A 13191-nucleotide genomic window follows, 5' to 3' on the forward strand; every position below is an offset into this window, starting at 1 on the left:
CAGAGCTGACCCAGGCTCCTTCTTCTCCAGAAGATGCTCAGTTAGATGTTAATGAAAACATGCTCAAATAAGCATTTTAATGCTCTTTCCAGCTTGCTTTGTACCTTTGGAAGCTCTAGACCATGTTGTAATATGAGCAACAGTGAGCTTTTAGTTGCAGAGTGGAGTTCCTTGCTGAATTGCAATGCATCTGGCTTTTTTCCCTTACGTTTTAAGGCATGGGTATAATGTCAGAGGCAGAGGAAAGCTTTTATCCCAGCAGTGCTTGGAACTCCTCGTGAAATCAAATATCTTGCCTCCTCTCAGAGGAGCCAGAAGGGAAGTTCTGGGATAAATGTGCCACTGCCCTCTCCCACCTGCCAAAAATAGTGTTACAAGGAAATAAGAGGGGAAAGAAAAACCAGCATAATTTAGGATTGCCCCTTCTTGTGCCTGTGGCTTAGCAACCCTCGGCTGTGCAGCTCTGGGATGCTTTGCACCCAAATTGTGATCTTTGCACCCAAATTGTCAGGATTCCCTGCAGAAGGGGAGCACTTGGAAGGCCTGCAGTGACCCAGAGGCTGTGCCTGGAGCAGCAGTGATGGGAGCAGGGCTTTTTGGGGGTCCTGGGGAGCCTGGCCAGGGCTTGGCTGTGATCACTGCAGCGAGAGGGGGGAGTGGGCAAGAAGACTGAGAAATTAGGTAATTTTCAAGCAGCCAGACGAGTGACTGTTACAGTAATTAATTGACTAATTCACCGTACAAACAAGGGCTCTTTAAAGCAAGGAAGAGCCAGTCACATGGCAAGGATCTGTTTTCAGTCACAAAAACACTTGAAGCACTAGGCCCTGGCAGGGGACGTCTCTGTGCTGGTGGCTGCAGGAGCGGGTGGCCTGTGGTGCCATTAACCTGGGGCTCTCTGTGCTCCCCAGCTGCTGGAGCAGGGCCCCTGTGCCTGGTGACATTGCTGTGCCCAGCACTGCCTGCTCTGCTGCTGCTGTTTTTTTGTGGGGAAATCCCTCTGGGATTTCCAGAGCTGGGCCTGGTATGGAGAGGATGCCATTAGGTTGTGCCCCCAGGCCCTGACCTGGTGTGAGCAGGGGCTGCTGCTTGGGGAAGGGGTGAAATTCCTGTCCTGAGCCAGTGGCACACATGGCCTTAAGGTGCAAAAGTCTCCTGTCTCAGGTCTGACTCTGGAAACACAGGCTGGTGGGGGGCTGTGGCACAAATGCTTTCTAGCCTGGCACTTTAGGGAGTGGGTGGCAGAGGGGAAAAAATCCTTATTCTTGTAAAGAACAGTGGAACCAGTGGTGGTGGCTCTCATGTATTAAAGAGCAAGGTGTGGCCATCAGAGGTCCAGAAAAACCCCTTCAGATGGAGGCTTCTGCCCCAGTGCCAGCCCTCCCCTGCTCCTGCATGCCTGGGCACAGCTTGCCTTCAACCCTCAATTTCTGTTTTTTGCAGGAGACTGGACCACAACGAGCTGAGTGCCATTCCCTCGCTGGGATCTGCTGCTTCCAGCGTCCGCTCCCTGCACCTGTAAGTCACTGCCACCTCCTCGGGCCCTGGGCTCTCTGTGGGGAGGGTGTAGCTGCCTCTGAGAGTTCCATGGGTGTCACATTTGTTCCTGCTGACTCTAGATTTTGGTTTTTGGCTTGTTAAGAAATTTAAGAATTAATTAACCTTAATTAAGAAACATCATCTAGAGTAGTGTGATTTGTGTCTGGTTGTGTGTTGTGCTTATGGTCAGTGGTAACTTATGTCAGCAAATTCCACAGGTTGAAAAATCTTTTTTTCTCATCTGCCTTTGGGTTTCAACTGTTAGGTCATACTTGTGCTATTAAATTTTACATTTTCTTTATTCTTTTTTTCCCTGGCTCTGTTTTGATAATTTATTCTTTCCTCTTAAAGCCAGAGAGTATTCATATCTTAATCTTTTAGGGAGCTCATTCCAGACCTGTTTTTATGATTTCTTTCAACTTCTTTTTAACATTTTCTTTTGAGAGAGCAGTGATTGCAAAGCATGATCTGCAGAAGGTTTGAAGTTCCTAACTTTGGTAGTTTAGATGACCACAGGAGCAATAGACACCTGTGAGCTCTTGTGTATTGGCCACCAAGGCTCTTGGGTCAATGGTCCTGCTGAAGGGAATAAAATATTAAAATATTAAACTATTTAGTACCTAAAGAGTGTGGACTTCTGAAATTATTTTTGCATGTGTCTGCTTGTAATGTGCACTGAGAAGGAGTTTTGCTGAGGTATGCATGATACCTCCCAGGTTCCTGGGAAGTGTTTATAGCTAACAGGGACTCCAGCAAAGTGCTGGAGCAGTTCAGGTGGTGGCTTCCAGTACACCTGCAGGCAGGTATCTGTGTTCTCCATGGATTTGGTGCTTCTTGTGGTGGAAAATGCCTGTGACCACACCACCGGCTGATTGGCCTCTCTTGCTCAAAAGGCTCTGACTTACTCTGAAGCAGTCTTTTATCTGTTGACTTACTGTGCTGCCACATTTGTGCTGTGCACCAGGGTTCAAAAAGGACCTCCAGAAATCTGATTTATGGATGGAAAGCTTGCATAGAATTTGCCATCCAGGGATATAGTTTTAGGCCCCCCAGATTGGCTTCTCTTTCTCATGAAGTCTATAAATGCTCTGAGTTCCACAAGCCCCTGTTGTTATTTTTGCTATTAATTTAGCCGTTGGCAAAGAACCAAATTGCTGGAGCTTTGGGTCTTTTATTCCTGAAATTAAATAAGCAGTTTGGAAAGGAGGAATAATGACTTGTGGAAGGCAGTAGATTTACAGCTCCTCTGAAATTTCAGAGTGGTGCAGAAGGAAGGAGAAGCTACAAAGCCAAATGATAAAAGGATGGGATTCTGAACAAACCTGCTTAGTATCACTTTCCAGAAATCTGAATTGCTCTCCTCAGCTGCTACACATAAATAACTCTGATAGCAGGATTTGTAATGCTGCTGTCATACTTCTGCAAGAAGGGTCTCTTTGTTTAGCTTGTATTAGAGAATACCACTTCTTTCCCCCCTTTCATTTCCTTTTAATTTTTATCAGAGATAAAAATAACCTGAATTATGTTTTAAAGTACCTGCGGCAATCAATGTTGCTGACTCACATTAGAATGATTTGCTGAGGAAGTGAAGTTTTCTCCATCTTTGGGAGTCTTTATTTAATCAATTGGTTGGCTTCCTAAAAGATGGACCTTTAGTTCAACCCTAGGTTAGTGGGCTTGATAGGCAGATTGGTGGGTAAAGTTGTTTAGCCTTGTGTGATGTAAGGAATCAGGTTATATGGTCATACTGGTTTCTTCTGGCCTTCCAATCTGTGAAGTAATAATTGGGGAGGCTGCCAAACCAAACCCAGGGTGAAGACTCATAATGAAGACTTGTGTACTGAGAAACTGGTTTATGTTTAAGTGTATAGTGTTACAGTGTATTCTTAATGCTAAAGAAAAATAAATACATTTCCTTTTTTTTGTGCAGTGTTTAGAAATGTGTGAAGTGTGTTTACCTCACAAACCTCTGAAGTAGGTTTTGTATATTGCATGTGGTTAAGTATTTCCAAAGGACTGTTAATGTATTATAAAAGCAAGGGTTGTATATTTGTCACTCAAAACATCCCTTCTGAATGAGTTATTTAATCTCCTACTCTTCCTAAACAGGAGAACACACTTTTTCTCTTTTTGGGGCTGGGAGAAATAATACTGCCAAACTCAAATTTCCTGTAAAGTTTGGTGGTTGGGTGTTTTTTTTAAATGAGCTTTGCTTTGCATTCCCTGCCATTGGGTTTTCCTTACCTGTCTCCATCACCCAAAACTTGCCTGACCCCACATGTGTGAGGACCAAAGGCTAGCTAAGTATATATGTAAGCATGTTAGAATCTGTTGAAGAGAGAATTCTCAAAGCTTTCTGCAAGCTTTTGGATGTCCCAGGCTACAGATGGATGCAGACATAACATGTATCAAAAATGCTTTGTCCTGATATACTGCCATGAAGTTTGGTTCAGTTTAGTTATTCCTCGAAGAATCAGTTTGTTTGCCTTGCACGTCGAAAATATTGCCAAAGACGTTCATTTCAGCAAGAGCAAACATAAGGGACTTGATAAGGCTTTTAATAGAACAGAAGGGAAAAATAATCTATGTACGGGTTACCAAATAAAGACAGACATTAAATGCAAACATCTGTTAGTGCAAACAAAAGCCAGGAAATTCAGCTGGGAGGGGGAGAGACCGAATCTGGATTCATTCCGAAATTACATCGGAATAGCTGAGAGGAGAACCTTGCCTGAAATTCCCACAGCATTTGTAATTTAGTTACAGTTCCTAGACTTGGACATTTGGGAGTTGATGGCAGGATGTTTTCACTGACATGCCCTTGGCTGAGGATTTCCCATCCCAGTGCAGCTACAGTGTGTTAACTCTGAAGGCTCTCGAGCCGACCCCATTACCTGATCTGGTGGGGAAAAGGATGATGGAAGAAACCATTTATTTGAAGAACGTAGTCTGTTTATATCCAACTTCCTCACTAACTTGCACGAGACACCTCTTAGGCCTGCCAGGTTAAAGGAGCTGCAATCAGCCCTGCACTGGTCTGTTATTATGGGTTTCCTACAAACCCCAGAGCAGGCACAAGCTCAGCCCTGACTCTGGGACCTGTCTTCATTGCTGCTGCATCTACCTGCATGTGAGTAACTGCACCCTGGAGGGGTTTTGGGGCGTTTGGACAGATGATGGAGGTGGATCCTTGTCCTCTGCCCTGGCTCCAAGCCTGATTCAGTCAGCATCCTCTGCCACAGGCTGTTGGGCAGCTGTGGGGCTCAGCAGAGAGTGCTAACCAGACCTCTGGAGCAAGCGTGGTAAACACACCACACTCTGCCACAGCCTTAGTTGGCTGGGAATTACGGAAGTTAACAGATTAAACACTTAAAAATTACTTTCATTTCTTTCCCTGTAAGTCTTTTAAGCCTCCAGCCATTTAGGAACAAAGGGGACAGTGACCCACAGCAGTCAGCTGTGTGTTAGCAACAGGCAGAGCTGTTTGAGATGCTTTGGCCCCATTATCTTGCTCTGAAGAAGCACAGATAACAAGGAACTCAGAAGAGGGATTTTTAGAGCAAAAGAGTGTGAAATAGGATTAGCTGATTCACAAGAAGATGCAGTGACACTGCAGTGTATTTACTGGGGAAAGCGAAATCAATAGGACTACTCTGCTGCCAAACTGAGCAGAAAAGTCTCTTGAAGAAAATCAATCTTCTTTACAGACTCATTAATGTAAAGATCAATTCACATTAAACTGTAATTAAACAGAGCTAGTAGGAGAAGGGTAAGTGATCTGCTGTGCCCCAGGCAAAATATATCATGTAAAATTTGAAAACTAAATACGTGGAGAATTGAAAATTGGGAGTGGCAGGGAACATGCGAGGATTGCTTGGAAAAGGGCTTATCAGCTCAGATGCTGGTTGGGGCAGCATGATCCTATGGAAAGGAGGGTATTCAATGCTATTCCAGCTGGATGTCAGGTAAGACCAGTCAAAGACTTCAGCCAGTCTCTTCCATTTGACTTGCATGGTTTCTTGTAGAGCTTTTCCTCTTAAGTGCTTGGGATTTCATTATAATTCTAGTTAAGTTAGTCACACTGTTAAGATTGTGACCCTTATTTCTTGTCTAACTTTGATTTTCTTTGACTCTCATTAGACCTTTGTACTGGATTAAAGCTTGACTGGTCTTGGAAGTCCATAACGTGGCAGAATCAGGATTGAACTATTGAGCTGTTGCCTTGTTCTTTCATGGTGAAGGCTTGTGAACACAGCTGTTATTTTAGCTGTTATTTGCACTGCTTCACTTGTGTTGTTAGATGGGGTTTGCAGAGGTTCTTTCTGAAAACCCATGTGGTCCATTAGATTCTTTGAGCTGCTCTTTTGCTTTCATCCAAGACAAAGGTGCCTTGCTTTGTGAGCTGAAACAATGCAAGCAGCCTGTTCTCTGTTGCTCTGAGTGGGATCTCACAAATACACTTTCCTTTCTGCAAGATTTCCTGGGACCTGGGGCGCTGGGCTTGAGGTCTGTGACTTCAAGTTAAGATGTTGCTTTTCAAGTTAAGATGTTGCAGACTTTGCAAGTTACTTTCAAGTTACTTTGCTTTTCAAGTTACAGACTTTCAAGTTACTTTGCTTTTCAAGTTAAGATGTTGTAGACTCTGTTGAGCACCAGGACTGCAGCTGCAGCTCTGTCCATGGCAGCCTCTGGGGGTGACCCTGTTAGAGGGAAGAGCTCAGAGCTGCTGCCATCTGTTCGTAGAGCGCGGCTCAAGCCTGAGCTGGTCTCTACACGAGGTGTGAGCTCACTTCGTGTTCCTGCTAGGCCAGAGTAAAAACCTCTGTGTAGGCGGTGTTGAGAGCTGGGAAGTTTGGCTTGCAGGAGGAATGAGGCTTGAGCTAAGAGACAGTACAGACGTAGCCTTGGAGGCCATTTGTGGCCTGGGATCCTGCTGTGCTAATTGCTGTACAAACAGAACAACTGCCTTGACCCCCAAGGGGTTTAATCTGCAAGTCATCTTTGCTGGAGTTAAAAAGGGATGATCTAACAATTAGAAATAAGGAGACTACTCTGTTAATTCCATCTGGGTCGCAGCAAGAGGTTTTGTGCTCACAAGCACAAAATGCAGATGAGTCAGAGGCAGCCGTGCGCGGGGTCTGGTTGGAGTCAGCAGGCTCTGCTTGTGTGCAGGACGTGCCTTGGGCAGCTCAGAAAACCACGCTGCCTTCCACTCTTCCTCATTATTGGCCCCGAGAAAACTTTCTCTGGGAACTGAGGCAAAGTGGTGTACATGCATAAGTGGGAGCAGATTCACCCCCAGGCCCTGCTTGCATCACCTACGAGGTGTAATGTTTGCAGGGGCCAGTTCTCCAGTGCTTGCTCAGGCAATTCCCCATGGAGATGGAGAGAGCCTGCTGTCTGAGAGTTTGGTCCACACTACAGGGAGCTTCTGGGTTTGAATGTGTAAAATATTAATAGGGAAAGGGAAAATTAAAAGAATGCTGACAGGCTGGTCAGTGTGCAGCTATGTACAGGCACAAGATATTCTGAAACTCACCTCTTGAGTTTGTTTTGCTCAGAGTTCATATTAAGGCTCTGGTGTGTAAAGTCTGCAAGTTTTTGAGGCCAAAGACTGCAGGAGCCTTTCCCAGTGGAGGAAACTCTCATTAATCATGCACTCCCAAGCACCAGAAGAGATGCTGTTTTGACTTCTCTTTTGTGCTGTTGGAACTGTTCTAATAATTTGCATGTCTTCTTTGAGCTTTTAGATATACCATGAGTGCATGGAAATGGCAAAGGATCTGAGGCTATTCCAGGGAAATGAGTAATCATTTCTTTTAGAAAAGCAACAGCAGTAAAGCACACAGTTATCAGACTCAACAAAAGAGCATCAGAAAGTGATCTGGGCACATACAATGGAGTGTAAAAATTGGCCAGAGGATAAAGATAGTGAAAGTTGGTGGCAGCTCATGAAATACCAGTTGCCCCTGGAGGCTGCTCTATTATGCATTTAATAACAAGCGTTTTGTGCATTTTCTTCTGTGAGTAGAGAATTGCTTTGAGCTAGGCCAGACCTGCCCTGGCATCTGTGTGCTGCTTTGCAGGCCATGCTGGGTTAGTGAGTGTCTGGAGGGAGGAGAGGACACCCATGGTCTTGTGCGACAGAGCACAAGGTTGGGAGGTGGAATACTGGAGAGGATCTTTTTGTGCACGACCCACATATTCATTATATGCCAAAGAAATTCCCCTTTGGGTGGATCTGCTTCCTCCATCTGCCTCAGGGGAGATGGAACTCCTGGATGTAAAGCATCTCCAAGAGCAGGTGCATATTTTATGTACAATGCACAAAGTGGCTTCCAAGTTCTGTCACTCTTCAGATCAAGCCTAGCTCAGTTGTTAGGGTCATTTGCAACCATGATCTTTTGTTAAGGTCAGTATGAAAAATAGCTTCACATTTGAGCCTTAGAATAACCAAAAATTGCTACTATTAATATCTGTGGTGGATTGACTGTCTCATTTAATGGCATATGGCAAATAAAGCACACGTCTACAAAAGCAATTCCTTTGTTAGTCTTCACAGACCAAGCAGGTTTCAAATATAAATAACCTGCTGAGTTGAAAGTTTTTTTTTAGTGTATTGGAGTTTCCTGCCTAAAAACTGCTGGCAGTGGCAATTAAGTTTGCTCAGAGGTGAGTAAAAGTGAAGTTGAAGCTACAGTAAAAAGCAAGTTGAATTATTTTGGGGTAAAATAGTGCAGGGTCAAGAAAATGTTCACTTGAATGTGATCCTTTTAGGTTAAGGTTGGAAGAGATTAGCAAAAAAGTCTGCAGAAAGCTCATTTCTAACTGAATAAAAGCCAGCTATGTGCTGGATTTTCTCTTATTTTTAACCCATGTCAAATTCCCCAATTAATTGCAGAAGTGAACAATAGAGATCATGTCAATAGTGATTATCTTGCAAAAGCAGCCCTGCTGGGGGTGTGCAGCGTGGAAAATGTGATTGCTGGTTGAGATAGATGAGAAAGTGATCTGTCACACCTTCAGATGAAGTGATCACTCGAGAGGCCACGCTCCCTTACATCCGTGTGCATAACTCCTGCTTGTTAACAGGAATTCCACGTGAATATTGATTGGGAATAAGTGGTTGGGTGAGTACATGTTCTGCCTGTCAAACCATTTAATGTTCAATTGCACATCAGGGAAAATAGCAAAGGTAGCTGGAAAATGAAACTGGAGTGCAGGGCTGTTGGAGTGAAGAGACAACTGTGTTAGTGGTCAGATCTGAGCAGATAAAATTAGTTGGGTAGAGGTAGAATTAAAAGTTGATGACAAAAGAAAGAATCTATAAATGCCTCATGGGTTTTAGACTTAAATATTTTTTCCTGTCCAGTCCATCTGCTGCAGCTCACACACTCTGTGCAAGCAGTTGCTGAACAGGGTGGTGATTAGCATGAGCAATCAGGCCAAGGAATTGGACTTTCTGTAATCCCTCAGGTGCCCTGGAAAAGGAGCATTTTTTGGTGATTTTTACCAAGATATTTTTGCCATCAAGGTGGTTTCCTTGAGAGAGCAGTCATCTCTTTCAAAATAGGAGGAACTGAAGATGTAAATGGTCTTACTATAGAAGCTTGAAGAACTTACTAGCTAAGTGGTGGTGAATGCTTACATTTGACTTTACAAGGTCTTTCCCAGGGAAGCTTGAACAGCCTGTTTTACACCAGCTTGGCTTAGCACAGAGGCAGTTCTACTCTAAAACCCAAATTTCCTCTTCCCTGGATGTTTTGTACCCTTGTTCTGGGGTTTCCCAAAGCCACCCTTCCTACTTGATGAGCTTCTTTAGCAACAGAGTGCCTGTTCTTGTGAAGAGCAGCTCTTTTCTCTGCTTTTCCACACAGGAGCTCTTCCTTCTTGCAGGCTGAGCAGTGTGAGCTGAGCAGAGCTCAGTGAAGTCTGCCCAGAGGCAATCCCTGTTCCTGTGACCTTGCTGACAGGACAGATAAGCCCTTTCAACAGAGCACAAGTGTGTGTCATGTTGGAGCAGACAGGAACGCCAGCCTATCTACATCTCTCAAGTGTTAACAGGAGTTTGACTGGCCAGTCAGAAATGTGTTTCTTCAAATGCTGCCTTTTTCAAGAGGCAGCTCTTTTAGCAGCTTCTGCTGCAAGTTCCATGAGACTGAGAGTTTGATGGTGTGGAAGATGTATTCAAGTGTGTTGTCCTTTCTTTACCTCCCTTATCATCACTGTAGTTAAATCACCTGTTTTCATTGTGTTACTGTCAAAGGTGGAAAAAGCCCCTGTGTCACATTGTGGCTTAGAGACACAGACAGTTCATGCTATCAAAAAGTCTGCTTGCAGTTAAAATTTGGATTAAAATTGCAGCATCATCATGGGCAGAGCCATTGCATTTGGTTTGCACTCGAATTGCTTCTCCCCTTGTGTTATTTTCCCCTTCTCACTCCTGTGGAGAGACAAAAGCAAAACAAAACCACCCACAAAACACGTGTGCTCTCTAGGCTGTGGTGGATGTTATTTACTTTGATCATGTATTACACAAAGAGAAACTAAAATCAGTATCAGGATTTAAGGATGAAAGTGCCTCCATGCCCTGTGCTTTTGGATATTCTTGGCTTTCAAATGGAAATGCCATCCTTGTTGATTAGAGGCACAAAACTTGCATGCAATGAAATGAAAGGAAGCTGCTGTCTCTGCTTCAGCCCCTGCTCTGTGCTAGTTCAGTTGACATCTGGGCTGGATCTGATTTTTGGGTTTCTATTCCTCCTTATCACAAACCTGACTCATCTTTGAGGCAGTGATAAGGTGGGGGGCCTAGGCAGCAGCCCTGACACGGGCACTGTGCAGGTGTGGGGCTGTGGAGAGCAGGAGCTCATCAGAGCAGCAAACTGGTGGGGTGAAGCTAGCCTCTTTCTTGGCTTCAAAGAGTTGCTTATGCATTTAATTTGTGATAGAAAATTGAATTTGGCTGGCATTTATCAGTGGCAGAAGAAAGCCCTTGGGGGAGAAGCAGAAGAGGAAAAGCCAGTAGCAGACCAAAGATATGAGATGTAGAGCATGGAAACAGTGACCTGACTGTCATCTGCCAGCAACTGAATGACCCCTTTCAAATATTGATGCAGCCCTTCCTTCAGAGAGGCTCTGCTGAGCACCACGACCCCGTTCAGACAGCTGGTGCAGAGCCCTGTGGTTTCCTGCATTCTTGTGTGAAAACTGCCATTTACCTTATATGACTCTCTTCCTTCTATTCCCATAGGACAATTCTCCTCCTTAGCAGAGTTCAGCACTCAGAAGAGCCTCTCCTCTCCTTTGCAGCCTTTCTCAGTGCTTGCTCCAGATGGAGGTCAGGGAATGTGAGAAGTGATGGGAGCAGTGGTTTGGACAGAGAGCTGGAGGAGGGGATGAAAGGCTTGTACAGCTCTGAGTGCTTGCAAACTGCCCCTTTCAAAACCAGCAGTGGTGGTGTTCAGTGGCTTAGAGATCCTGTCCCTCCCTTGTGCCTTTGGCCAAACTGCATCGCAGGTTGGGCAGCCCCTGCTGAAGACACCTGGCCCCAACCCTTGCAGGTGCATCCTCCACTGAGGGGTGTGCTCAGGGCTCTGCAGATCATCACTGAGATGGTTTGGGGTCAAGTTCATAAAAGTTCAGGGAGGCTCGTTACAGAGAAGCTGTGCCAGGCAATGAGAGATGCTTTGCACAGCCTGTTTAATGGATCTGTGCCCCTTGTGAATACATCATTTTAAAAGCTGCTGCAGAGCACAATCTTGATGAAACATCCAGTGTAACCAGAAGAGAGCTGGTCCTCTTAGAACCACCCACTTGCTGATGAGGGGACTGTGCCCATAACAGAGACTGTCTTGTCTTCAGGAATCTTTATTTGCTTTGATGTCACAGCAGGTTGTGTAATCTGCTGAAGAGATAAGACAGCCTCTGTTTTAAAGATGACTAAATTCTAATCCTGCCTGTCTCAAACATTTTGTTCTCTTGATGGAATGAAATGCTGAAGGCTTAGGAAGTTGTATGTTACAAAAAATATCCAAAATCATATGGTGGCAAGTCAAAGTCCAGTGAAAGGAAATGCAGATCAAAGTGAGGGAGAGAGCTTTGAAAAATGACATGACTTACCTCAGTGGATCTAGCACACAGTGTAAGGTCATGTAAGAAGTCAGAAAGTTTACATAAACAGTGCTAGTTCAGAAATATTCTAAGAGAATATGTATCTCACTGGGTATGCAATGGTTTTGGTTACAATAGAAGGGCTTTCCTTCATGCAGTTCATACTTAACCCAACAAAAGCCATTAATGACTGTTCATCAGATCCAGGCCTTTGCTTATGTCCAGCTGCTAGGAAAGATTCTAAAGAGAATGCTTGATCCCTGCCTCTTATCCATGTGGCTGCCTTGTGAAAGAGCTGTGGGAGTGTGCCTGGCAGCAGGATAGCATCTGCCCATGCTTGGGTACCCCGGGCACGAGGATGCTCTGAGGGCACTGGGAGTGCAGCAGGGTCAGTGCTTGCAGTCCATCAATGTGAGAGGCAGATGAGCTTGGTCCTGTGAGTAGCCTTTAATAATAGACAGTGAAAACACAGCCCCTGGGTCACACTGAGCTCACATGGACAGTCCTGTTGACTGCAGCAGAGCTATTTGTGTGAGTAAGAGTTTGCTTGTGGGCGCGGAGTTCATAGCACAACCCTCTGCAGGTGGCAGCTGCTCCCAGGCCCAAAGGGGTGAATTAGCAAATCTCCTCTCCCAGACTGATTTCTGCCTCCAAACATCCAGGACCTGGAACAGTGACACAGTCACTTCCCTGAGAAAGGTTCCATTTTTTCCCCATCCCCTCCATCTTCAGAAAAACCCCAAAACCCAGGTTGTTTTTTAACCCCCCGTCTTGTCCCAGCTCTGTGTAGCTGGGGGTAGTTTGCTTCCTGCTTCTCCATCCTAAACCACAAAACAGGGTGAGAACATGACCTGATAAAGAAAAGTCCTCTGGAATATATCTGGTTTGAAGGTGATGTACAGCAGATGAAAAAATTGTCTTCAGATTTTCTGCTGTAGTTAGATATAGTTAGAATAGCTCCATCAGCTTGCTTCATGCATTGTTCCTTTATATGATTTTAAGTGAAAAACAGTATAAAATGGTCATGGATTTTGTTTGTTTTATCTTAGACCTTTTTCTGAAGGAGTGCTGGGGAGAGGGAAGATCCTGACTTATGGTCTTAGGTAAAGAATATAAACCTTTAAGGGGAAGTTTAGATATCCATAAAAAATTACACAAGTTTTTTTTTTTTTGGGGTTTTTTTTTTTTTTTTTTTTTTTGTTTGTTTGGTTTTTTTTTGTTTTTGTTTTGTTTTGTTTTTTTCCAGTGGTCTGGGGTTTTTTTGTTGTTGTTGTTTTGGGCTTTTTGGGGGTAGTGTTTTTTGGTTTTTGGGTTGGTTTGTTTTGTGTGGCTGACCCTAAAATGCAGTGGCTGCCTGGCCTGCCACTGCTCTGCTCTTGTTGTGTGTGCAGCCAGCACCTGAACAAACAGAGCTGTATCTGTGACAGCCTGGGAATCTGCCAGGATTCCTTGGGGAAGGAGTGATTCAGAGCATCTGAGAAAAGTGGGGGCTGCTTCCATGCATCCTTGCTTCCTGTCCAAACAGCAACCCATGCAGCC

General features: G+C 44.6%; 1 protein-coding gene across 1 annotated transcript in view; it reads left to right on the plus strand.

Annotated features, from left to right (window-relative positions):
• Positions 1 to 13191, plus strand: part of LRIG1 (leucine rich repeats and immunoglobulin like domains 1) — an 88806-nt gene that overhangs the window by 39303 nt on the left and 36312 nt on the right. The window contains 1 exon segment of the mRNA XM_053989679.1: positions 1444 to 1518. Within this exon segment, the coding sequence (XP_053845654.1) occupies positions 1444 to 1518 (75 nt within the window).

The sequence above is a fragment of the Vidua macroura genome, chromosome 13 (genome assembly GCF_024509145.1).
Source record: "Vidua macroura isolate BioBank_ID:100142 chromosome 13, ASM2450914v1, whole genome shotgun sequence".
In the NCBI taxonomy this organism is placed as follows: domain Eukaryota; kingdom Metazoa; phylum Chordata; class Aves; order Passeriformes; family Viduidae; genus Vidua; species Vidua macroura.